The following is a 22,279-nucleotide window of genomic DNA, read 5'->3' on the forward strand; positions in this document are numbered from 1 at the left end:
GGGGGGGGGGGAAGCATCCTCCCCTCCCCCAGCACCAGCCCTGACTGCATTCTCAGTCACCCTCCGCCCCACCTGAGCCTCCTCCCACACTCAACCCACCCCCGCTCTCCATGTACAGAGTGGGGTTGGTGATGTGCTCCGGTGCAGGCATCAGCTTGACAGTGACATGCCCCATTCTGCACATGAAAAATGTGACGCTACACTAGTCCCCACCCCCATCTGTGGCATCAGGGGGGAGGGCTCTGTCCAGGGACTCCCTAGACCTGGGCTCCCCTCCCCCAGGTGATCTTGGGCAGCACCCTACCCTCAGTTTCCACTAGGCTGAAACTCTTTAGACTACACCCTTGAGGACAAGCACCCATTGGCCCTATGGCCATGCCGCTACCCTGGCCCCCTCCCTCAGGGACTGGCTGGGCAGCCCACAGCAGGCTGCCTTGGTCACTGTAGCTGTCCTGGGGGGCCCCCTAGCTTCCTCTTCTGGGCCCAGGCCGCTCTGCCCTTCAAAGGGCCCCCCAATCTTGGTGACGGGGTAGGCAGCATCCAGGGGGACAGGCACCTGCTGTCAGGGCACTGCTTCAGCCCACTTCCGCCTGTGCTGAATGGGGCTGCAGGGTCATGCCCACTATAAGAACATACAGCTCCACGCGCAAAGGCCTCCCCGCACCCGGCCCCACCCGCTCATTCTCTTCCCTGCACTTTCAGGAGAACCAGAGACACTTGGCTGTAGCCTGTTTAATTCTTCCAAAAACAAAGTTAAAAAGAGACAGAGAATCACCCCCTAAATGCCCCCCCTCCCCATGTCATGTCAGCCCTCTTCTTGACTTGTACCCTCCGTTCCTCTGCTGCACCCCCCTGCTAATATATACACAGGTAACAGGTGTATCTCACACATTAGACAGTTAACGCCGCAAGGGACCCCCACCCAACTCACTCTCAGAGCTCCCAAGCCTGCGCTGAGCCCCGCTGTCGGTCCACCCCCATGTTCAGGGGCCAGCAGGTTGACTCAGCCCAGCTTCCGCGCAGCTGGAAGGGCTGGGTCGGGCTGAGCGAAGAAGTTCGAGCGAAAGCGCCGCCATTTCCTGCTGCTTCCCAGCTCGGCGGGGCTCTGGCCGAGGCTCATGTGCTGGACAGGATGCCGCTTTTCTCGCTCTTCACCTTTACGAACTCCGCCATGCTGGAGAAGTATTTCTGATTGGCCTCCGCCACCTTCTTCTCCGCCGCCTGCGGGTTCACGATCTCCAGCCCCTGAAACGGAGAGGCAAGGGGCTCAGACGTGCCCTGCATGCCGGGCACAGAGACGCGGCCCCTCGGGGGTGGGCGGGAAGGCTGCTCCTACAGTGACCGGGTGCTGCGGGGGGAGGCTTTTACCAGCTGCATTTCAGTGCAGTTTAGGAGAGGAAGTGGTTCTCCCGGGGAGACGAGCGTTTAGATGGAACGAGAGCTGCAAGAGCCCTCAGCTGCCAGCACCCGGATACCTCAGGAAAGGGGCCAGAAAGGTGTGTTCTCCCCCCGCTCTTGAGCAATTTATTTCCCCTCATTCATGCAGAGATGTTGGGGAGGGGGGTGTCAAAGGCTACATCAATTTTGCCTCCCCCCAACTCTTCCTGTGAGCCCAGATCAATGGCAGCAAGCAGGGCTCTGGCCTGGGGGGCAGGAGGCCACTGCGGGGCTTACCTGGAGCGGAGTGAAGGCCACGCTGGAGGCGGTGCCGGAGGAGCGGTCCCGGATTGTCGACTTCCCGCCGTACACCATGCTCTGCTTCTGCAGCGTGCGCTGGTCGGAGGCGGAGGGGCAGGGGGTTAGTGCAGCAGCGGTGCAGGGGTGGGGAGAGGGGTCTCTACTGGGTCCGGATGGGACAGGGCTCTGATCAGCGCCATGCGGCCGCCGGGCTGGATCAGGGGGATCAGCTCCAGAGCCACAGTAGCGTGGAACCCGCGGGCCTGAGGGGGGACCCAGCCCCCACAGCTCCACCCCCCGCTGCTCGCTACCTGTAAGGTCTTGGAGATCCGGGCTTTAGTGGCCTCGTTGACTTGTGTCTGCCGCACCCGGCCGCTGCCCGACTTGCCCAGGTGGCCGAGGCTGAAGCCCAAGTCCTCTTGGTAGGCGTCTTCCTCGATCTGGGGGGAGAGGGGACATCACACAAGGATGGACGATAAACAAGAGCTCAAAGCGCCCTCGTTGCACTGCCGAGGGGGACCACCAGCTCCATTGGAGGAGGGGACTCGCACCCCCCCAGCGAGTACGGGTCGGCACCGCCCGAAGGCCCCGACGAGCACCCACAGGCAACACGCCAGGCCCAGCTATCAGCTGCCTTGTCACCCACGTGCCTGCACGGACGAGCCCGAACCACCATAACCCGAGGCGAGCTGGGCATTGGGAGGCAGGCCTCCTGCCCCCCCGCCCCTCCAGCACTAACCGCTAGATCCCACTGCCCTCCCAGAGCCGGGGACAGAACCTTGGCTCAGAGGCAGCTCTGTGGGGAGGCGGAGGAAGGTCGGGGGACACTCACCTCCCCGAAGCTCATCCTGTTGGCCTGTTTCCGGATCTCCGTGAGCCCCAGTCGCTCCTTCATCTTCCGATACCTGGGAGGGAATGGCCAGTGGATCAGTCCTGGGGCGACTGCGGCGCCCAGCACTTAGGTTGAATTCTGGGACTGGGGCACCCCCTAGAGAGGAGAGGCCTTAAGCCCCATCCCCCACCTTCCAGCCAGCCCGCCCCGGTGCCAGTGCCCCCGGGAGGCCTCCCACTCGATCCTCTCACCTGCGGCCTCCTCGTTTCTTCCGCTGGCCGTCCAGGGGGGCTGGCAGGGGCTTCACCTGCTTCACAGGGGGAGGCTCCTGCCACTTGTCAAACTTCCGCTCAATCTCCTCCTTGAGCTCGTAGCCCACCTGCCGGGGGAGGAAAGGGGAGGGATGAACTAGCCAGGCGGCCGCCACCCTGCCCTGGGCACAGGGAGGGCACAACCAAAGCAAGTTGGGGGAGGGGGGGCAGGTCCCACATGGAGGGGGCTGCTCTTACCCCTTGGCCCCACTAGCGCTCCCAGCCGCCCCCCACACTCGTCGCTTTGATACCCACCTTCCCCTCCTGGCTCTCGTGGAAGCTGTCGACCCGAGCCGCCAGCGTGCACTTGGCAGCCACCAGACGAGCAGCCTTCCTCCGCAGGTCCTGGGGAAAGAGAAGGGGGGGGGGGTCAGAGTGCTGGGAGACAGAGCCTGGGGGAGGGCACCGGGGCGCTGGCATCAAGGGGGACAGAAGAACCAGGGCGCTGAGACCCTTGGGGCAGAGCAGGGGGACGGAGGAGTCGGGGTGGTCCAAGCCAGAGCGCACCGCAGGGAGATGCAGAGGGGAATCGGCGCCCTGGGATGCGCGGAGACACGGGCGTCAGGCTGCTGGGATGCAGGGGGCCAGAACCGGGAGTGAGGCCAGGCAGGGAGTCCAGGGGGGATGGAGCAGCGTCAGGGAGCTGGAAGCCAGGGGACGGGGCAGAGAGTCCATACCGGGGGCAGGGACTGCACGATGTCGCTGTGGTAGATGTAGCCGGTGTGGGGCAGCACCGAGGTGCTGGAGAAGCCGGAGAGGGTCCTGCGCTGGGCTCCCAGGAGCATAATGTTGCAGGCCGGCATCTTGGAGAGGTTGGTGAGGCCCCCGGCGATGCCTGCGCGTTGGACAGGCAGAGTTAGACACCCGCTGCCTGGCACCGCAGGGGGAGGACCCAGCTCTGCCCGGGTGCCGGTACCCTCTAGAAGAGAGAGGCCTCGTGCCCCATTCGCTGCCCCCAGCCAGAGCCATCCCCGCCGTGGGGCAGGACAGGAGCTAGCGCCCCCTAGAGCGGTGCGCCCCATTCCCTGCCCCCCAAACCAGCCAATCAAAACCCTGATGCTGGATGGGAAGCAGTCCCCCCGCCCCCCCCCCGAGGATCCAGGTCCCGTGCCCCTTCTCCCGGCCCTGTCGGACGCGGCCCCTCACCCATGACCTTGGCAGCAGTGGAGGCGCCGACGATGATGGACAGGTTGGGGGCGATGAAGGACATGCGGGACTCCACGTACTCGTAGATGCGGTGCTTGGATTGGTTGAGCTCCAGGGCCATGTCACAGGCTTCCTCGATGCGTTCCAGCTCCTCCTCCGTCAGCTGCTGCCTGCGGGGCATGGACGACAGGTAACCCCCCCGCGTCTGGCCTCCTGGGGGCTCTGCAGACCCCGGCACCCAGCCTGGGCCGTGACAGGGCCCCCGGTGCAGGGCAGGCAGTTCTGTGTCCCCAGTGGGCCCAGCCAAAGCCCCTCCTCCCCGGGCTTCTGGGGTGGTGCATGTACATGGTCCGTCTTCCCCTTCCCCAGCCTAAGGCTCCTCCTGCCAGACCTGTCAAGCAGCCCCCTGGGCTCCCAGGCACAGACCCGGCAGCAGAGACCCTCAGAGGTAGGAGGGGAGAAAGCCGCTGAAAGCCAGGGCCAGAGTCCGGCAGTCACGTCTCCTGGCCCCCCACCCGACAATCCGGTGGCCAGTCCCTGTGTATGGGGACCCAGGTGCAGGAGCAGCCAGAGATAGAAAGAACAGAAGGAGGGAGGGGAAGGGAGACCTGCAGCCCAGAGCCTCACTGCCGGCACAGTGGGCAGGATCAAAGCCCCCTCCCCCCATGGAAGGAGGGTGGGGGGAGAGAACTGGGGAAGGGGAGGTACCGCAGCTGGCCATGCCCCCCCACCCAGCAGGGTGAGGGAAGGAGGGTCCCCAGAGCCTGGCACCCCCCCCCCCCCCCCGCAGCAGGGTGGGGACCAGGGAAGGGGGCCGGGGCCAGCGTACCCTTGCGTGGTGGAGGCCGTGACGCTGACCACCATGATGGTGGCGTTCGTCAGGATCTGCTGCACGTTCTCGTTGTTCTTGCACTTGTCCAGGCTGTTGCCCAGCTCCTGCGGGGGGGGGGGGGGGGGGGGATGCAGACACAGATGGGGTGGGGGGAGGGGGATCAGTCAGCAGGGTGGGGGGAGACAGGGCAGCCGGTCCCCAGCCAGAGCCTGCCGCCTCCTGGCTACCACCATGTCACCCAGACCCCTAGTGCCCACCCCCCAATCCAGCTACCCCCTCCCCTCTGGCTCTTCCGTACCTACTGGCTCCTCCCCCTCCCCAGCCTGGCTACCCAGACCCTCAGGACCTGCCACTGCCCAGCTCCTGATAGAGTGAGGTCTGTATGGCCAAGGGACCCCCCAAGTGTGTGGCTGTTCAGTGCTCGCTTCCCCCAGACCATCAGGTCCTACCTTGCTCTCCTCCCGCTGTGCCCACCCCCAACCCCTCCCTGTCCCCCAGCACCCCTCTGCCCCCCTTCCATCCAGCACTGCCAGTCCCTCGTCCCTCTGCCGGGCAGGAGCAGCACACACCTTGACCGTGCGGATGTAATCCAGGGCGTTGGGGACCAGGGACTCCAGCTCGGGGAATCGCTTGGAGTACTTATCCCGGATGAACTTGTGGATGATGTCTGATGGGACACGAAGGGGGAGGGGAAGACACCTCACCCGGTTAGTTACTGGGGCAGATGAAAATTGGGGGTGCAGCCCTGAAAATCCTCCTGGGGGGGGGGGGGGGGGGGTCTTTGACTTCTGTTACAGAAGGCCCCAGACTTGCAGAGCAGCTCGGTCTAGCACCCAGGTCCTGTGTGGCTGTATGTAGACGAGCACTGGGGATTACCCCCTCTGGCTAGCTCACCAACGCCATCTCTAGGCACTGAACTGCTCCGCCCTTCTTTATCTCCATTTCACAGGTGGGGAAACAGAGGCACAGAGCCCGGCACATGGTTTCCCAGGAGGCCAGCGGCACAGCTGGGAATAAACCTAGCTCCCACTTGCTCTAACCACAAGGCCACGCAGTCTGCCTTTCCAGCAGAATTCACCCTTCCGCTGCCTGTTCTCGGCTCTCACAAGCTCAAAGCCCCAAAATGGAAGTTTTGGCTTCTCATTCCAAGTCAGAGCAAGGAGAGGCCGCACAGCTGGGTCTGCCAGGAGCGCATCCCTACAGGGGCAGGTGCTCTGTAGGCTCGCAGAAGGGGCCTGGAGTTCATCAGATGTGACCCGCACAAGGCAGGCCAGAGAACTTCCCGCTTGTTTGAAGCGGCCAGTCCCAGCCCCACAAGGGGCACAGCCCCCCACTGAGGGGCCCTGGACCAGCAGCCTTCCTCCCTGAGCAAGGCTGAGGTGCTGCCTAACCTCCAGTGACATAGGTGGGCTGGGGCTGAGATGACGAACAGGACCATTTCACCCAAGCCCTCACTGACTGGGAAAGGGGCGCAGGTGCTCTGGGCAGGGTGGAAGACCAAGACCCTGGACTTTCTGAGCTCTGATGTCGAGGCTGAGAAGAGATCGAGGGCCCGATGGCTGGAGATGCAGCTGCCCCTGCAAACAGCCAGAAGAAAGGAGCACGGCTCCTCTCCCCAACTGGGGACCAGTCCATGCTCCCATGGGCTCACACAATGAGAGACTTGAAGTGGGACATTGCACCCCATATTCTTTATGGAAATATGCTTATGAATATGCATAACTGGAAGATGCTTAATGCAAAATACATCTTGTAAGATACTAGAAGAGGAACAATCCGCTGAATGTGTATACAGGCAGTCCCCGGGTTACATGGATCCGACTTACATCGGATCCCTACTTACAAACGGGGTGAGGCAACCCCGCACTAGCTGCTTCCCCCCAGCAGACCAGGGAGACGCGAAGCTAGCGCCCCCCCACCACGGCAGACCAGGGAGACCATTGTTCAACTTAAGAACAATCCTACAGTCCCTATCTTGTACATAACCCGGGGACTGCCTGTATTCCAATTGTGTGCCTGCACCATTCCTGCATTTGAACTTAGAAATGTGAGGTATAAACCTGTTTACTAATCTAGACATGCTAAAGGAGGGCCGGGAGTAGTATTCGAGGAACTTAATGGCCTAGAACTCAGCACAAGCTGGGAATAGTCTTGGTTTTCTTGTAAGCCTGGACTATGGTTGGTCCTGCCAAGGCATGGGGCCAGGCCACCGAATGCCAGAACCCATTTTGCATGCTGTACTTCTCTATGGGAAGTGTGAAAAAAATTAAACTGAACACAAAGGGTTCCTGCCTTTGGCAAAAAGGATATAAAGGCAGGAAATCAAACAGAGTGGCTGGCAGTCCTCAGGACACCCCTTCTTGCCCCCAAAAATGGCTCACCACAGGAGGAAGGATTAGGCCCAAGTTGGGAGGCTTCCCAGCTTGTGAGAAAAGAGGATTAGGATGACTGTTAGGGTAAGAGTGAATGTAACAAGTTTCTTAAGAGTATTAGGCTTAGCTGACCCATTTTGCTTAGTAACTTCCTTTGATCTGTCTGCTATCACTTGCAACAACAACTCAAATCCTACTTCTCATACTTTGTAAAATCATTTTGTGTATTAATAAACCCAGTGTAAATACTGGCAGGAGGGGGATATAACCGCTGCACATTTCTCTTTCATTGATAAAGGGGGCAAACAACTTATGAGCTTGCTCTGCATAAACCCATCTTACTCCATATAAAGTTTTATCTGGGGCTGTGGCAAGTTCTTGTGACTGAGTCTTCCCAGAGCTGATGTGATCTTAGTGCCTGTGTTGTTCTGCTGTGGGCCGTGACCCCGCCCCTATGCCAACACTGGAGGAGACCAGACGGCCTAGCTCAGCAGGACAGGGTGGTGGGGTGTCCCACAGGGCAGGTGGGCCCAGTGGTATTTCAGCACATCAAGTGACCGTGTCAAGGGGATCTCTCTGAGTGAATCCATCGCAGGGAGCACCAGCCAAAGGGGATGGAGCCCTCCCCCCCCCCCCAATACACTGGCTCCTCACCCCACAAATTTCTCTTATGGCAACACCCGCCTCAAGGCACCTACTCACTCAGTTCATTCTCGATCTCCACTGTCAGGTTATTGGCATCAACGATGACCCGATACTCCGGAGCTGCTTCCACTGGCCCCATCACTGAGGGGAGAATGCACCGGGGCTGTTTGAGGTACTGGGGGTGCAGTGCTGCAGGGAGCTGGGGGAGGGGGAGCACTCAGCAGGGACTGCTCTCAGCTAAGTCAGGGCTGGGTTCAATGCCCTGTGCAGTGCTAAGGGGCACTGTGCTTCAGGAGATGGGGTGGAGGCTCAGCAGGGGGCCCTCTCCCCCTGGCAGTCAGGGATGATCCCAGTGTCCTACAGGATGCTAGGGGTGCTGTGGAGCAGGGTTGAGGGCTCAGTAGGGGGTTTTCTGTCCCCATAGACAGTGCTGACATATAAGCACTATGATGTTGGATTCCAAGGGATTCCCTCCCATCTCCCCCACCCCCGGTACCTTCTGTGGCTTTGGACTGTTTGCTGATATACTCCTCAATCTTCACCATGATCTCCGCAAACTGCCGAGAGAAAACACAACAGGCTCTTTCGTACTGAGAAAAGGCGAAGCGAGTAGGGCAGCAGGAGGTGCTCTCCCCTCGGAATCAGGACTGACCCCCACACCCCAAAGAGAGAAAAGAGGCCCCATCTCTCATTCCCCCACCATCCTCCCAAGCCAGCCAGTCCCTGCCCCGGGGCGGGATGGCAGCCGCCCCCCGAGAGGGGAAAGGCTCCGTCTCTCACCATCTTGCTGTCCCAGAGCTTGGCGATGCTCTTGACCGAGTCCACGCTGAGGTCCAGCTGCATCTCCTCCTGCACGTCTTCGATGGCCGGCTCATCTTCCTCGTCCACAAAGTTCTCCTCCTCCTCCGCCGCCTCCTCCAGGTCGGCCAGCAGCTCGTCCGCCAGAGACATCCTTCAGGCCTGGGGCCAGAGCAGAGGGGAGGGGAGCCTGGGGGGGCTGCGGCCCAGGTCCCTATGGCGACCCCCCCCCGGACTCCAACCCCGCCTCCCCGGGGCTCCCCCCTGCCCCCCCCCCGGACTCCAACCCCGCCTCCCCGGGGCTCCCCCCGCCCCCCCCCCCGGACTCCCCGGGGCTCCCCCCTGCCCCCCCCGGGGGCTCGCAGCTGGCCTGCTCCTACGGGTGGTGCGCACCCGCACAGGCCGCCGTGCAAAGCACAAAATTCATTCCGCACACGGAGGGACACAGACAGGAAGGAACCGGGGCGGCCCGTTACCGGCTCGCGCTCCTCCCCCTCGGCTGCGATCTGGGCTCCCCGCGAGGCGAGGCGAGGCGAGGCGCGTCACTTCCGGCCCGCGCGGATGACGTCACCTCCCCCCTCCGGGGCTCGCGGCCGATGCCTTTAGCCGGCCCCTTGTCCCGCCCCGCTCGTGGCGTCATCAGCGCGCGCCCGGCTCGCTGCGCCTGCAGGCAGGTGAGCACCTCGGCGCTTAGCTCCCCCCCCCCCCCGGGCAGGGAAGTGTCTGGGGCTGTCAGCAGTGGGGGGATGGGGCCATGGGGGGGGGGGTTGGATACCAGTGGGGGGATGGGGCCATGGGGGGGGGGTTGGATACCAGTGGGGGGATGGGGCCATGGGGGGGGGGGTTGGATACCAGTGGGGGGATGGGGCCATGGGGGGGGTTGGATACCCGTGGGGGGATGGGGCCATGGGGGGGGTTGGATACCCGTGGGGGGATGGGGCCATGGGGGGGGGTTGGATACCAGTGGGGGGATGGGGCCATGGGGGGGGGTTGGATACCCGTGGGGGGATGGGGCCATGGGGGGGGTTGGATACCCGTGGGGGGATGGATCCATGGGGGTTAGCAGTGGGAGGTTGGATACCAGTGGGGGGATGGATCCATGGGGGTTAGCAGTGGGAGGTTGGATACCAGTGGGGGGATGGATCCATGGGGGTTAGCAGTGGGAGGTTGGATACCAGTGGGGGGATGGATCCATGGGGGTTAGCAGTGGGAGGTTGGATACCAGTGGGGGGATGGATCCACGGGGGGTTAGCAGTGGTGGGGATGGGTCCATGGGGGGGTTACCAGTGCGGGGGTTGGATACCAGTGGGGGGATGGATCCATGGGGGGCGTTAACAGTGGGAGAATGGGTCCATGGGGAGTTAGCAGCAGGGCAGTGGTGGTTTCTTTGGTGGGGGGGGAGACCCATGGTTTCCCCATCCCCCTCCCCTGTTTCACTGTTGCCCTGCTCCTCCAGCACCATGGCCGGAGTGGGCTTTGAGGAGTTCTCGGTGCCCCCGGGCTCGGAGCTGGCGTTGCCCCCGCTCTTCGGAGGGAACATCCTGGAGAGCGAGCTGGAGACGGAGGTGGAGTTCGTGGATGGGGGGCTGAGCGGGGACAACCTGCAAGAGGAGGAGGAGGAGGAGAGCCAGCAGCGGCAGCGTGAGCTGGGCCGCCGGAAGATCCAGGCACTGACCCGGCGCTGCAAGGAGATCGAGCAGGTGGGGAGGCAGCATGGAGTGGCAATCTCAAACGGCTGAAGAGACGGACTTACCCCCCACAGCCCCCGAGTTACATTCATCAGGGTCTGTAGTGTAGGTCTGGTCTCTGTCTCTGCCACCTTTCTTGCCCAAGACTGGCCACTTGCTAGGTGCTGCCCCGGCGGCTTCATTGACACCGAGCTGGGGCATCCCCTTCCCCTGGTCTTTGAGAACCTGGTCTAACTGTTCCCCAGACTTAGCTCGGAAACACGTCTGTGGTGGTCTCAGCTCACTGCACGTAACGCTGCCGGGTGTTGGCCATGATCGCGCTGATCCGCATGCTGAGTCTTCAAATGGCCTCTCACCGGGCTTTGAGCCAAGATTGTTACAGTCACGTGGAGGGCAGTGGCACTCCGACCTCAGGAGCCTCATTAGAGCTCACGCTAACCAAAAAACTGCTGAGCCCATGGAGCAGCGAGCCACCTTCAGCCATAGCCTGCCTCTCATACTCCAGCCTCTCCCTTCCCCAGCCCTCTGCCCCCTCCTGCACCCATACCCCCTCTTAGATCTGGCACCGCAATCTCCTGCCCCACACAATCCCCTCCTAGCCTAGGTCACATCTCAAAATCCTGCATCCCAGTCCCCTGCCCTACGTTATAACTGCTTCCTTCACCCCAACTGCATCCCAGACTCCAGTCTCCCTCCTGAACCCCAGTCCCTTATCCCAAGCTCCCTTCTGCACCCTAGACCCCTCACCTCCTTCATTAATATCCAGGAAGAGTGTGACCCTCGACCACTTTCCAAAATCTTGGCGTTGCCCTCCCATCAGAAATGATTCTTCACCCCTGGTGGAGGGGGTGAACTGCATCTCACACCCCCCTGAAGTCCCCCAAGACTCACCTCACTCGTGGGGCAACCCCTGATGAGGTGCTGCGGTTGGGGCAGGTGAGGTGCTGGGGGGGAGGGTTCTGGCCTGGGGTGAGTCAGTGGCCTAATGCGTCTGTGTCCCTGGTTCCAGGTCAACGAGAGGGTGTTGAACAGGCTCCACCACGTGCAGAAGATCACGCGACGGCTCAAGCAGGAGAGGAAGTAAGAGCCTGGTGCACCATGCTCAGTGACTCCGTCGGGGCCCTGATCCCAGCGGGGCCCTGATCCCAGCCTGTGTCTCTCTTTGTCTCCCTTACAGATTCCTTATGAGGGTCCTGGATTCCTATGGCGATGACTATAGACAGAGCCAGCTCACCTTTGTCCTAGAGGTAGGCACTCCTCTCCCCACGAGGGGTTCCTCCTGAAGCAGAGGAGACCCTGTTTTGGAGCTGCCAGAAGCTGGCCTGTTAGTTACCCCGCTCTGGAGAGCCCAGAGCAGGACCCCCTCAACAGCTCTGTCCCCCTCCCCAGGACGAAGGCAGCCCCAGCACAGAAGCCCCCACCCCTGGCAACACTGAGAATGAGCCTCCAGAGAAGGAGACCCCCCGGCGTTTCCCTGGTCCCCCTCCAGCTGGCCCAGAGCCCAAGAGCCCCTCCCAGGTGGAGACCCCCGTCGGGAAGAAGCGGCGGCGGCATGGGCGGGAGGACAAGGAGCCGCGGGGCAGGCGGCCACCCCCTGCCCTCCTCTCCATGGATGACTTCCCCTCACAGGTACGGAACAGTCCCCTCGCTGCTGGGAAGGCAGCTAGATGGACCCCATGGGGTGATGCGGGTGAGGGGCAGGATCTCCAGGCCTATGGGGCTGAAGTGGGTAGGGGACAGGATCTCCAGGCCCATGGGGCTGATGCAGGTGGGTGGCAGGATCTCCGGGCCTGTGGGGCTGATGCGGGTGGGTGGCAGCTTCTCCAGGCCCGTGAGGCTGATATGGGGAGGGGGCAGGATACCTGGGCCTATGACTTGGGAGTGGGGTACTGGCAGTTCTGACCTTTTCCCCTCCTTCCAGCTCAAAAGCGAGGACGAGTTCCCCTGCGACCAAGACACCATACTTGGCCCCAGCTGGCCTCCGCCCCGGGACAAACTCCTCCATTACCCCAAGTTCTCCAGCCCTGGGCCCTGTGCTGATTTCGACTGAGCCTTCCAGGAACTGACCCTCTGTCTCTCAAGGAGTTAAACCAGGAGGGGTTCCCCCCCCTGCGGACTGGAGGGGTTAACCCCTTCTACACCAGCGCACTGTGCTGCAGGATTGACAGCAAGTGCAGGCTGGGACAAGGGGAGCGTCCCCACAGGGGTAAAATGGCTCCTGGGCAGCTGGCATCAGGCTTGCAAGTGCCGTGCTGAGCTGGTCACACACCAGACTGCTCGGGATTGTGGTCTGGGTGCCCTGATACCGAGAGGACTCTGCTGAACTGAGGGGAGGGGTGTTGAACACCTGGGCTGGGTAGGAAGGACTCCTGGCTTCTCCCCCCTCAGAGGGGAGGTTGGTCTAGAATTGTTGTGCCATACTCCCCTCCCCCCGCAAAAAGTAATAAATGGAATCAGGGTGCCTGCGTTCTAGTCCTTGTCCCTAATTCTCTACTGCTCTTCCCCCCTCAAAAATCAGAGCAAAGCTTTGGTAATTCTGCCTGAGCTGCAGGGATGTGGAGAGTGAGGGCAGGGCCTGGGCCCTGTCCTTTGTCCCAAACGTCTCTCCCGCCCCTTCAACACAATGAATCCCTGCAGAGAGGACAGAGCCAGTAGAGCACTGTCCCTCCAGCAGGGGGCAGTAGAGGGGCACCTGCATGGAGCCAGTAGAGCACTGTCCCTCCAGCAGGGGGCACTAGAGGGGTACCTGCATGGAGCCAGTAGAGCACTGTCCCTCCAGCAGGGGGCACTAGAGGGGCACCTGCAGGGAGCCAGCAGAGTACTGTCCCTCCAGCAGGGGGCAATGGAGGGGCACCTGCAGGGAGCCAGCAGAGCACTGTCCCTCCAGCAGGGGGCAATGGAGGGGCACCTGCAGAGAGCCAGCAGAGCACTGTCCCTCCAGCAGGAGGCAATGGAGGGGCACCTGCAGAGAGCCAGCAGAGCACTGTCCCTCCAGCAGGGGGCAATGGAGGGGCACCTGCAGAGAGCCAGCAGAGCACTGTCCCTCCAGCAGGGGGCAGTAGAGGGGCACCTGCTGGGAGCCAGCAGAGCACTGTCCCTCCAGCAGGGGGCAATGGAGGGGCACCTGCAGAGAGCCAGCAGAGCACTGTCCCTCCAGCAGGGGGCAATGGAGGGGCACCTGCAGGGAGCCAGCAGAGTACTGTCCCTCCAGCAGGGGGCAGCGGAGGGGCACCTGCTGGTAGCCAGCAGAGCACTGTCCCTCCAGCAGGGGGCAGCAGAGGACACGCTTGCTCCTTGAGTCAAATTCTTTATTACAGCCACAGGAAGGAGGGGGAGGCCGAGAGAACCGAACCACCTGTAGCAGGCAGGGGGCAGCATGCTGACCCGGCCCTGGGGGAAGGTTCCCTCCGCAGCCTGGGATGCGTCACAGCTTCTTCAGCCACTCCAGACTGGGCCCCTCCTTGTCGCAGGGATGGGAAGGGATGTCGGGCATGTTGCCATCATCTCGCACAGGCACTGGGGACAGAGGCAGAGAAGGCTTAGAGGGTTTTAGGGGGCTCCCCCAAGGGATGATGTGACATGAAGATGCACTTAAGTCAGCTGGGGCTCACCCCCTTTCCTAGGGGTCAGTACCCCACTGCGTTCAGCCCAGCCTAAGGAGCACCCTGAAGTTGCAGCCATGAGGGCCAGCAGGTGAGACATGTGGCTCCCAGGGGCCTGTTGCAGGGGGCAGGATGGGGCTCTCTCCCTTGCCAGCCTGGGCTGGCCCATTGCCCCAAGGGGCACTGTGGGGGAGGGATCAGCAGGGGGTGCTCTCCCTTGACACCAGGAGTCCTTCAGCTGGTGAGGTGGGTCAAAGCCCATGCCCCCCCGCCCCCCCACAAGCCCTCACCTGGGTAGATGTAGGGAGTTGCTCGGTTGATCATCCCTGAGTACTTCGAGTAGGGGCTGATCAGTGGCACCACGAGGGCTGCAGGGAGAGGGGCAGGGATAGCATCAGCGCAGCCCCACAGAGGTGGGAGGTGCCAGGAAGAGCAGGGAGGAGGCGGCTGTGGGGCAGGTGGAGGAGCAGGACCTACTCACCCAGGATGCCAATGGCGACGGAGACTGTGAGGACGGGCTCCTTGTCCCAGCTGTTCTTCAGGAAGGCGCCAATCTCTGGTGGGCCGAAGGGAGCACCAAGGGTTAATTCCCCCCTACCCCGCTGCGGCCCTGGTGGCTGAACCCCACCTGGCTCTGGGTGGGGGGGAGGCACAATCTGGGCTGACCTCTGCCCTCCCCCCTCTGAGCGCTCTCCTTGCCCCCTCTCCATACAGCTTCCCTGGTACTCTCAGCCCCCCCCCCAGACCTGGCCCCCACCAAAACCCTCCCCCCTCCCCTAGATCAGTGCTTCCCCAGCTCCCTCTGCAGGGATCCCGTTTCTTTGGAGCAGCCCCCCCCGCACAGCTCCCTTCCCCCCCAGGTGGAGCAGCCCCCCCCGCACAGCTCCCTTCCCCCCCAGGTGGAGCAGCCCCCCCCCGCACAGCTCCCTTCCCCCCCAGCTGGAGCAGCCCCCCCTGCACAGCTCCCTTCCCCCCCAGCTGGAGCAGCCCCCCCAGCACAGCTCCCTTCCCCCCCAGCTGGAGCAGCCCCCCCTGCACAGCTCCCTTCCCCCCCAGCTGGAGCAGCCCCCCCCAGCACAGCTCCCTTCCCCCCCCAGGTGGAGCAGCCCCCCCCAGCACAGCTCCCTTCCCCCCCCAGGTGGAGCAGCCCCCCCCAGCACAGCTCCCTTCCCCCCCCAGGTGGAGCAGCCCCCCCCAGCACAGCTCCCTTCCCCCCCAGCTGGAGCAGCCCCCCCCAGCACAGCTCCCTTCCCCCCCAGGTGGAGCAGCCCCCCCCAGCACAGCTCCCTTCCCCCCCAGGTGGAGCAGCCCCCCCCAGCACAGCTCCCTTCCCCCCCAGGTGGAGCAGCCCCCCCCAGCACAGCTCCCTTCCCCCCCAGCTGGAGCAGCCCCCCCCAGCACAGCTCCCTTCCCCCCCAGCTGGAGCAGCCCCCCCAGCACAGCTCCCTTCCCCCCCAGCTGGAGCAGCCCCCCCCAGCACAGCTCCCTTCCCCCCCCAGGTGGAGCAGCCCCCCCCAGCACAGCTCCCTTCCCCCCCCAGGTGGAGCAGCCCCCCCCAGCACAGCTCCCTTCCCCCCCCAGGTGGAGCAGCCCCCCCCAGCACAGCTCCCTTCCCCCCCCAGGTGGAGCAGCCCCCCCCAGCACAGCTCCCTTCCCCCCCCAGGTGGAGCAGCCCCCCCCAGCACAGCTCCCTTCCCCCCCCAGGTGGAGCAGCCCCCCCCAGCACAGCTCCCTTCTCCCCCAGGTGGAGCAGCCCCCCCAGCACAGCTCCCTTCTCCCCCAGGTGGAGCAGCCCCCCCAGCACAGCTCCCTTCCCCCCCCAGGTGGAGCAGCCCCCCCAGCACAGCTCCCTTCCCCCCCAGGTGGAGCAGCCCCCCCAGCACAGCTCCCTTCCCCCCCAGGTGGAGCAGCCCCCCCCAGCACAGCTCCCTTCCCCCCCAGCTGGAGCAGCCCCCCCAGCACAGCTCCCTTCCCCCCCAGCTGGAGCAGCCCCCCCAGCACAGCTCCCTTCCCCCCCCAGGTGGAGCAGCCCCCCCAGCACAGCTCCCTTCCCCCCCAGGTGGAGCAGCCCCCCCAGCACAGCTCCCTTCCCCCCCCAGGTGGAGCAGCCCCCCCAGCACAGCTCCCTTCCCCCCCCAGGTGGAGCAGCCCCCCCAGCACAGTTCCCTTCCCCCCCCAGGTGGAGCAGCCCCCCCAGCACAGCTCCCTTCCCCCCCAGCTGGAGCAGCCCCCCCTGCACAGCTCCCTTCCCCCCCCAGGTGGAGCAGCCCCCCCAGCACAGCTCCCTTCCCCCCCCAGGTGGAGCAGCCCCCCCAGCACAGCTCCCTTCTCCCCCAGGTGGAGCAGCCCCCCCAGCACAGCTCCCTTCTCCCCCAGGTGGAGCAGCCCCCCCAGCACAGCTCCCTTCCCCCCCAGGTGGAGCAGCCCCCCCAGCACAGCTCCCTTCCCCCCCAGCTGGAGCAGCCCCCCCAGCACAGCTCCCTTCCCCCCCAGCTGGAGCAGCCCCCCCCAGCACAGCTCCCTTCCCCCCCAGGTGGAGCAGCCCCCCCAGCACAGCTCCCTTCCCCCCCCAGCTGGAGCAGCCCCCCCAGCACAGCTCCCTTCCCCCCCCGCCGGGGCAGCCCCAAGGAGACGCTCACTGCTCAGCGCCGCCATCTTCACGCCGCCCCGGCAGGAAGCGCCGGGCCGGGCAGCCTGGGACTTGTAGTGTCCGCCCGCCCCGGGCCCGCCCACAGCCGGGGGGGGGGGGGGGGGGACCGGGCGCCCTGCTCCCAGACCCGCCCTGGGCCTGCGCGGGGTGGGGGCGCCTGGGGGGTTCCCCTCCCCCCAAAACCTGAGCCCCGGGGGCTGGGGCAGTCGTGAGCCCCTCCCCCCACGGGGGGAACCCCGGCCCCCCCCATCACGCAGCTGTTTCCTCTGAGTCAGCCGGGACTTTCTGAGCCCGCTGGGGGGCACCCAGCCTTGGGCACAGGACTCCTGGAGACAGCCCCTCTAACCACTAGCCCCCACTGCCCTCCCAGGGCTGGGGAGAGAAACCTGGAGTCTTGGCCCCCAGCCCCCGTCCCTGCTCTAACCACTAGCCCCCACTGCCCTCCCAGGGCTGGGGAGAGAAACCTGGAGTCTTGGCCCCCAGCCCCCGGCCCTGCTCTAACCACTAGCCCCCACTGCCCTCCCAGGGCTGGGGAGAGAAACCTGGAGTCTTGGCCCCCAGCCCCCGTCCCTGCTCTAACCACTAGCCCCCACTGCCCTCCCAGGGCTGGGGAGAGAAACCTGGAGTCTTGGCCCCCAGCCCCGGCCCTCCTCCCTGCTCTAACCACTAGCCCCCACTGCCCTCCCACGGCTGGGGAGAGAAACCTGGAGTCTTGGCCCCCAGCCCCGGCCCTCCTCCCTGCTCTAACCACTAGCCCCCACTGCCCTCCCAGGGCTGGGGAGAGAAACCTGGAGTCTTGGCCCCCAGCCCCCGTCCCTGCTCTAACCACTAGCCCCCACTGCCCTCCCAGGGCTGGGGAGAGAAACCTGGAGTCTTGGCCCCCAGCCCCGGCCCTCCTCCCTGCTCTAACCACTAGCCTCCACTGCCCTCCCAGGGCTGGGGAGAGAAACCTGGAGTCCAGGCCCCAAGCCCCTTCCCACTCTAACCACTAGCCCCCACTCCCTTCCCAGAGCACCTGGAATCCTGGTGCCCAGTCCCCCTGCTCTCATCACTAGACTCCACTGCTTTTCCAGGGCCAGAAAAATAACCCCGGTGTCCGAGCCCCCTCCCCCTCCATTCTTACCACTAGTCCCCACTGCTCTGCCTCACCTGGGAAGAGACCCCAGAAGCCCTGGCACTCAGCTCCCCTGCTCCAACCACTCCCCTCCACTCCCCTCCCGGGGCTGGCTGGCTGGCTGGCCTCGTGCATGGCAGCCTAAGGCTTGGTAAGGCACAGGGCTGCGGCTCAGGATACCTGGGTCCCGTTCCTGGTGCCACACCCCTCCCCCACTTCATCCCATGTGCTCCTGGGCAAATCTCTGAATTGCTCCGTGCCTCAGTTTCCTTTGTGAGCCCTAAGGAGCGTCCAGCGTGACGGGGCCCCCAGCTCAGTGGGGGAGGGGGGTGTCTGTGCAGCTTTTGGGGGGGACCCAGAGCTCAGTGGGAGGGTGGCCCGGGTGGTGACTGACATGAGGGGGCCCAGTTTGGTTGGCACTACCGTAATGCACCTAATAGAAGTGCAGCAGCCTTGTCACTTTCCTCCCCCCCCCCCCCCACACTGTTTGGCCCCCTTCAGAATGGGAAGTGGAGGTTTTTCCATCGTGGCTGGTGGCTCATTTCCTAGGGCAGGGTTTGCCCTGGGTGCCTTGTCCCATCCCTGCTACTTCCCTATCGCTAGCCCGGCTGCTGCTCAGCATGGCCGTGACTTTGCCAGTCCTCCTCTTGACTGTTGGTGAGTGCCGCTGCCCCGGCCCCCCATCAGCATCCAGCCCCACAGCTGGGAAGGGGGCTGGCGCGGGAGGGTTGGGAGCCCAGACACCAGGAGTCTACCCCTGGCTGTGGGAGGGTAGTTGGGTCTAGTGGTGGGGGGGGGTGGTGGTGGCTGGGAGCTAGGATGCCTGGGTTCTATTTCTGTCAGAACAGATGAGGGCTAAACAGGCCATTGAAACTCTTCTATAAAGGGGGGGTGACCCCCGGGATTCATGGAGGCCCCTCGGTTGGGTGGAGGAATGAAGGAAAGGTGCAGGTTGTGAGGGGTAGGGCTGGAGGGGTGTGTGTGGGGCGGGGTGAGGGGAATCCAGAGCAGGAAGGGGGTGTAGCTGGCAGATTGCGGGGGGGAGGGGGAGGAGAAAAGGGAGGCTTGTTTCGGGGTCACCCAGAGGCCTCACTACTCCCCGCCCTGCTCTCTGTCTCCAGCCCTGCCCAAACCATCGCTGATCTGGGACCCGACCCCAGGTGTGGAGGGGGGGGTCCGGCTGCGCTGCTCCGTCCCGCAGCCGCTCCGCCGCGGCTGGTTCACCCTGCACCGAGAGGGCGCACCGGGCTCTGTGGCTGAGCAGCGGGCCCCCGTGCAGGGCTCGGAGGTCACCTTCCTGCTGCCCGCTACTGGCCCCGGCGAGCAGTACCGCTGCGGCTACTGGAACCGGGATGCGGCCGGGGGGCGGGTGGAGTCTCCGCTCAGCGACCCTGCCAACATCACCAGCGGTGAGTCCGAGGGTCTGATCCTGGGGGCAGGGAGGGAGCAGGATACCGGGGTAGATGGCCCCATGGGGCTGACCCAGGTGGGGGATACCAGGGTCTCCCCACTGCCCCCCACCTGCAGCTCGGGGTACCTAGGAGCTCATCCTGACACGCTGCTTTCCCCAGCGCCAGGGCCGGATCGTTACCCCAAGCCGTCCATTGCCGTCAGCCCTGGTGCGGGGGTCATGGCTGGCCAGACCTGGACGATCCGGTGCTGGGCCCCGTATGCGGGCATGAGCTTCGTGCTGTACCAGGCGCGGGAGTTCCGGACCGAGCGGGCGCCCCGCGGGGACCCCCCCACCGCCGAGTTTCACCTGGCCAATGCCAGCGCCACCGACACGGGGAGATACACCTGCTACTATCACACCGTCCACGAGCCCTTCGTCTGGTCCAACGCCAGCGACCCCCTGGAGCTCAGGGTCACAGGTATGCGGGGGTGGGACACCGGGCCCCTCCCTTTAGGGGGCGCCAGCTCCCACCCGACCCCAGGAGAGCGACTGGTTGGCTCGGGGGGTCAGGGAATGGGGCACAGGCGGGAGAGTTTGTGGATGGAGGGAGGGAGGCAGGGATGGACGGGGAGGGGGTAGACGAGGAAAAATGGAGGGATGGAGGAAATGGGGGTTGGCTGGAGGAATGTGGAAGGCTAATACCCCCAGTGCATTGTGGGTGCTCGGCAGGGCGAGCGAGGGAGGGTGGGCGATGCCCCCGGTGCATTGTGGGTGCTCGGCAGGGTGAGCGAGGGAGGGTGGGCGATGCCCCCGGTGCATTGTGGGTGCTCGGCAGGGCGAACGAGGGAGGGTGGGCGATGCCCCCGGTGCATTGTGGGTGCTCGGCAGGGCGAGCGAGGGAGGGTGGGTGATGCCCCAGGTGCATTGTGGGTGCTCGGCAGGGCGAACGAGGGAGGGTGGGTGATGCCCCCGGTGCATTGTGGGTGCTCGGCAGGGCGAACGAGGGAGGGTGGGTGATGCCCCCGGTGCATTGTGGGTGCTTGGCAGGGCGAGCGAGGGAGGGTGGGTGATGCCCCCGGTGCATTGTGGGTGCTCGGCAGGGCGAGCCAGGGAGGGTGGGCGATGCCCCCGGTGCATTGTGGGGTGGCCCCGTGGGCTCCGTGGCTGGAAGCCCCTCCTGCAGACCAGTGACCCGGTTCGGGTCGGGTCCCGACAGGGCCACGCGGAGAGGCAGCAGCGTCTCATGGGGGCTCTCGGCTCTTCCAGATGTTCCCAGCCCCTGGGAGCGGTTTGTGGACGTGGCCAGGACGCTCCGGGTGAATTGCTCCGTCCCCGACGGCCCGGGCGGCTGGTTCCTCCTGTACAGAGTCGGGGACCCCGAGCCCCTGGGCTGGATCGCAGCCAGTGGGGACGGCGAGCCGGCCAGCTTCGATCTCCCGGAAGAGCAGGCCCTGGGCCCCCACGAGGCCTTCAGCTGCCAATACGGGCGGGAGGCTCCGGGCAGCCGTGGGGACCTGGCTGTCAACGACACAGAGGTGTGGACTGAAGGTGAGGGAGCGGCTGGACCGGCGGCTTCTAGCAGATGGAGAAGGCATGTGGGGGGGGGGGGGAGACGGGCTGAGTGTACCCAGCTCTGGGATGGGTGTGGGAGTCTAGGGGGTCTGAGCCTGGGGGGGGGGGGGAGCAGGACACCTGGGTTCTCTCCCCTCTCCCTTTTTTCCCCCACCCGCCATGGGACACTAGTGGCGACGGCCGATCTCTAGCCAGGTATTTATCCCGCCCCCCAGGCTCACAGTCGGGGGGGACCGATTGCAGCCGGATCAACGCGCTGCGGCTGAGTCTGGGGGCCGCTGTTCTGCTGCTGGCTCTGCTCTTCGTCGCCCAGGCCTGCTGGGAGGAGAGACGCCGGCGAGGCTGAGGCTGGTGAGTGGGTGCTCGGGTGGGGATGGAGCCATGCTACAGATTCCTACATCGCAGGCCCCTCCCCCCTCTAACCACTAGACCTCACTCCCCTCCCAGAGCCAGGGAGAGAACCCAGCAGTCCGATAGGGTACCTGCACCCCCCTGCAATGCCATCCCCTTGATTTCTGCCACCTCCCACTGCAGCCCAGCCTCCAGGCGTTGTTTGGGGGAAAGTCCCCCCCCCCCCCAGTCTGTTGCATGCTTGGTGCCCTCTCACGGCTCCCCACGCTCAGGGGAGGGCTGGGGTCTGGCCAGGCCCCTGGTGGGAGGAGCAGGGCTGAGCCGCCCCGCTCTCAGGGAGGGGGGGTTGGGAGCCCTGCTATCCAAAAAGGGGAGGTTCTCAGGGGTGCAGCTAACAGGGTCCTCTCTCCCCTCACAGGCTGTTGTGGGTCCGCAGGCAACTAAAGGAAGGTGGAGCCACTGTCCCCTCCACTGCATGGACACTCCCCGTCTTCCCCCGCTGGGATCCTCCCCCACAGCCCCCACAGCCCAGTGTGCCCCATCCCCTCCCTCCCAGTCCTTCGGCTCCTGCCCACCAATCACCCCTCTCCTGTCCAAGCCAGCCCTCTGTCTTCTCCATCCCCCATGCCCCCCCCCCCCCACATCATCCTCTCCACCCTGGGCTATCCCAGCCCCTCTGGCCAGCTCCCCAGCTCCCCCTCTGCTGGGACCCCCCACCCCCTCCCCTTCCCCCCAGCCTGGGCTATCCCAGTCTCTCCCACCACCGTGCCCCCCCCCCCCCCCCGGGTTATGGCTGCCCTGGGATCCAGGCTGGGTCCTGTGTCTCCAGGGCAAAGGACGCAGCAAACGTGTCTTGGCGCAGAGGGGTCCTGGAGGAGCCCAGTGGGGGCCAGCCTGGTTCCTGGGGCAGTTGGTCGAACTGCGCCCCCCCCCCCCCCGCAGGCAGGCAGGGGAGCTACCATGGCGAGAGGGATGGTACCATGTCACCAGCCTCTGGGGCCGCCAGTGTGGGGCTTCCCTGCTGCCCGGCACCTCCTGGGATTACACAGCCCAGCCCCTCATACGGCCCGGGGACTGGGCCTCAATAAAGAGCGTGATGCCCCCCGGGGGGGGTGTTTCCGGTGACTGGCAGCTTGTGTCCCCCCCGCACCGTTATTGTCACGTTCCCACGGTTAGTGCCTGGACCGAGGCAGGGCCCCCGTCACGCTGGGCTGCCCCTGGACCGAGATCGGGGCCCCTGCTGCATGGGGCATCGCCCCGGCCTTCCTGGCTGAGATCGGGGCCCCCCGTGCTGGG

General features: G+C 64.8%; 4 protein-coding genes across 5 annotated transcripts; 2 read left to right on the plus strand and 2 right to left on the minus strand.

Moving 5' to 3' along the window:
- Positions 1–786: 786 nt before the first annotated feature.
- PRPF31 (pre-mRNA processing factor 31) lies at positions 787–9,188 on the minus strand. 2 transcript variants are annotated; one of them, XM_075915307.1, is made up of 14 exons: positions 9,007–9,141; positions 8,596–8,775; positions 8,312–8,372; positions 7,873–7,956; positions 5,368–5,465; positions 4,796–4,902; positions 3,967–4,136; positions 3,498–3,655; positions 3,076–3,165; positions 2,761–2,888; positions 2,510–2,582; positions 1,989–2,117; positions 1,675–1,773; positions 787–1,245 (listed from the first exon to the last, which is right to left on the minus strand). In XM_075915307.1, the coding sequence occupies exons 2-14, from the start codon at positions 8,764–8,766 to the stop codon at positions 1,117–1,119; spliced, it is 1,497 nt and encodes a 498-aa protein (XP_075771422.1). In that variant the 5' UTR covers positions 8,767–8,775; positions 9,007–9,141; the 3' UTR covers positions 787–1,116. The 2 variants fall into 2 exon arrangements, with proteins under 2 accessions (XP_075771422.1, XP_075771421.1); XM_075915306.1 differs by having other exon boundaries at positions 788–1,245; positions 9,090–9,188.
- TFPT (TCF3 fusion partner) lies at positions 9,170–12,766 on the plus strand. The gene is made up of 6 exons (XM_075915331.1): positions 9,170–9,287; positions 10,070–10,313; positions 11,311–11,381; positions 11,479–11,548; positions 11,691–11,930; positions 12,223–12,766. The coding sequence occupies exons 2-6, from the start codon at positions 10,074–10,076 to the stop codon at positions 12,349–12,351; spliced, it is 750 nt and encodes a 249-aa protein (XP_075771446.1). The 5' UTR covers positions 9,170–9,287; positions 10,070–10,073; the 3' UTR covers positions 12,352–12,766.
- An 826-nt stretch (positions 12,767–13,592) lies between these two features.
- Positions 13,593–16,627, minus strand: NDUFA3 (NADH:ubiquinone oxidoreductase subunit A3). The gene is made up of 4 exons (XM_075915340.1): positions 16,543–16,627; positions 14,385–14,459; positions 14,194–14,271; positions 13,593–13,817 (listed from the first exon to the last, which is right to left on the minus strand). The coding sequence occupies exons 1-4, from the start codon at positions 16,556–16,558 to the stop codon at positions 13,726–13,728; spliced, it is 261 nt and encodes an 86-aa protein (XP_075771455.1). The 5' UTR covers positions 16,559–16,627; the 3' UTR covers positions 13,593–13,725.
- Positions 16,628–16,741: 114 nt separating this feature from the next.
- On the plus strand, positions 16,742–21,629 carry LOC142823811 (T-cell-interacting, activating receptor on myeloid cells protein 1-like). The gene is made up of 6 exons (XM_075915315.1): positions 16,742–18,324; positions 18,789–19,076; positions 19,239–19,538; positions 20,327–20,608; positions 20,848–20,983; positions 21,402–21,629. Exons 1-5 carry the CDS (start codon positions 18,288–18,290, stop codon positions 20,976–20,978), a joined length of 1,038 nt encoding a protein of 345 aa, XP_075771430.1. The 5' UTR covers positions 16,742–18,287; the 3' UTR covers positions 20,979–20,983; positions 21,402–21,629.
- Positions 21,630–22,279: the final 650 nt, after the last annotated feature.

Source organism: Pelodiscus sinensis, unplaced genomic scaffold (assembly GCF_049634645.1).
Source record: "Pelodiscus sinensis isolate JC-2024 unplaced genomic scaffold, ASM4963464v1 ctg34, whole genome shotgun sequence".
NCBI lineage: Eukaryota > Metazoa > Chordata > Testudines > Trionychidae > Pelodiscus > Pelodiscus sinensis.

Coding starts and splice junctions, on each gene's coding strand:
- TFPT (XM_075915331.1), top strand. CDS start 10,074: ATGGCCGGAGTGGGCTTTGAGGAGTTCTCGGTGCCCCCGGGCTCGGAG. Junction 11,382..11,478: donor CGGCTCAAGCAGGAGAGGAA/GTAAGAGCCTGG, acceptor TCTCCCTTACAG/ATTCCTTATGAGGGTCCTGG. Junction 11,549..11,690: donor AGCTCACCTTTGTCCTAGAG/GTAGGCACTCCT, acceptor CCCCCTCCCCAG/GACGAAGGCAGCCCCAGCAC.
- LOC142823811 (XM_075915315.1), top strand. CDS start 18,288: ATGGCCGTGACTTTGCCAGTCCTCCTCTTGACTGTTG. Junction 18,325..18,788: donor AGTCCTCCTCTTGACTGTTG/GTGAGTGCCGCT, acceptor CTCTGTCTCCAG/CCCTGCCCAAACCATCGCTG. Junction 19,539..20,326: donor CCTGGAGCTCAGGGTCACAG/GTATGCGGGGGT, acceptor CGGCTCTTCCAG/ATGTTCCCAGCCCCTGGGAG.
- NDUFA3 (XM_075915340.1), bottom strand. Junction 14,272..14,384: donor CGTCGCCATTGGCATCCTGG/GTGAGTAGGTCC, acceptor CTCTCCCTGCAG/CCCTCGTGGTGCCACTGATC. Junction 13,818..14,193: donor AACTCCCTACATCTACCCAG/GTGAGGGCTTGT, acceptor CTCTGTCCCCAG/TGCCTGTGCGAGATGATGGC.
- PRPF31 (XM_075915307.1), bottom strand. CDS start 8,766: ATGTCTCTGGCGGACGAGCTGCTGGCCGACCTGGAGGAGGCGGCGGAG. Junction 4,137..4,795: donor ACGGCCTCCACCACGCAAGG/GTACGCTGGCCC, acceptor CATGCCCCGCAG/GCAGCAGCTGACGGAGGAGG. Junction 2,889..3,075: donor ACGAGAGCCAGGAGGGGAAG/GTGGGTATCAAA, acceptor CTCCCCCGGCAG/GTGGGCTACGAGCTCAAGGA.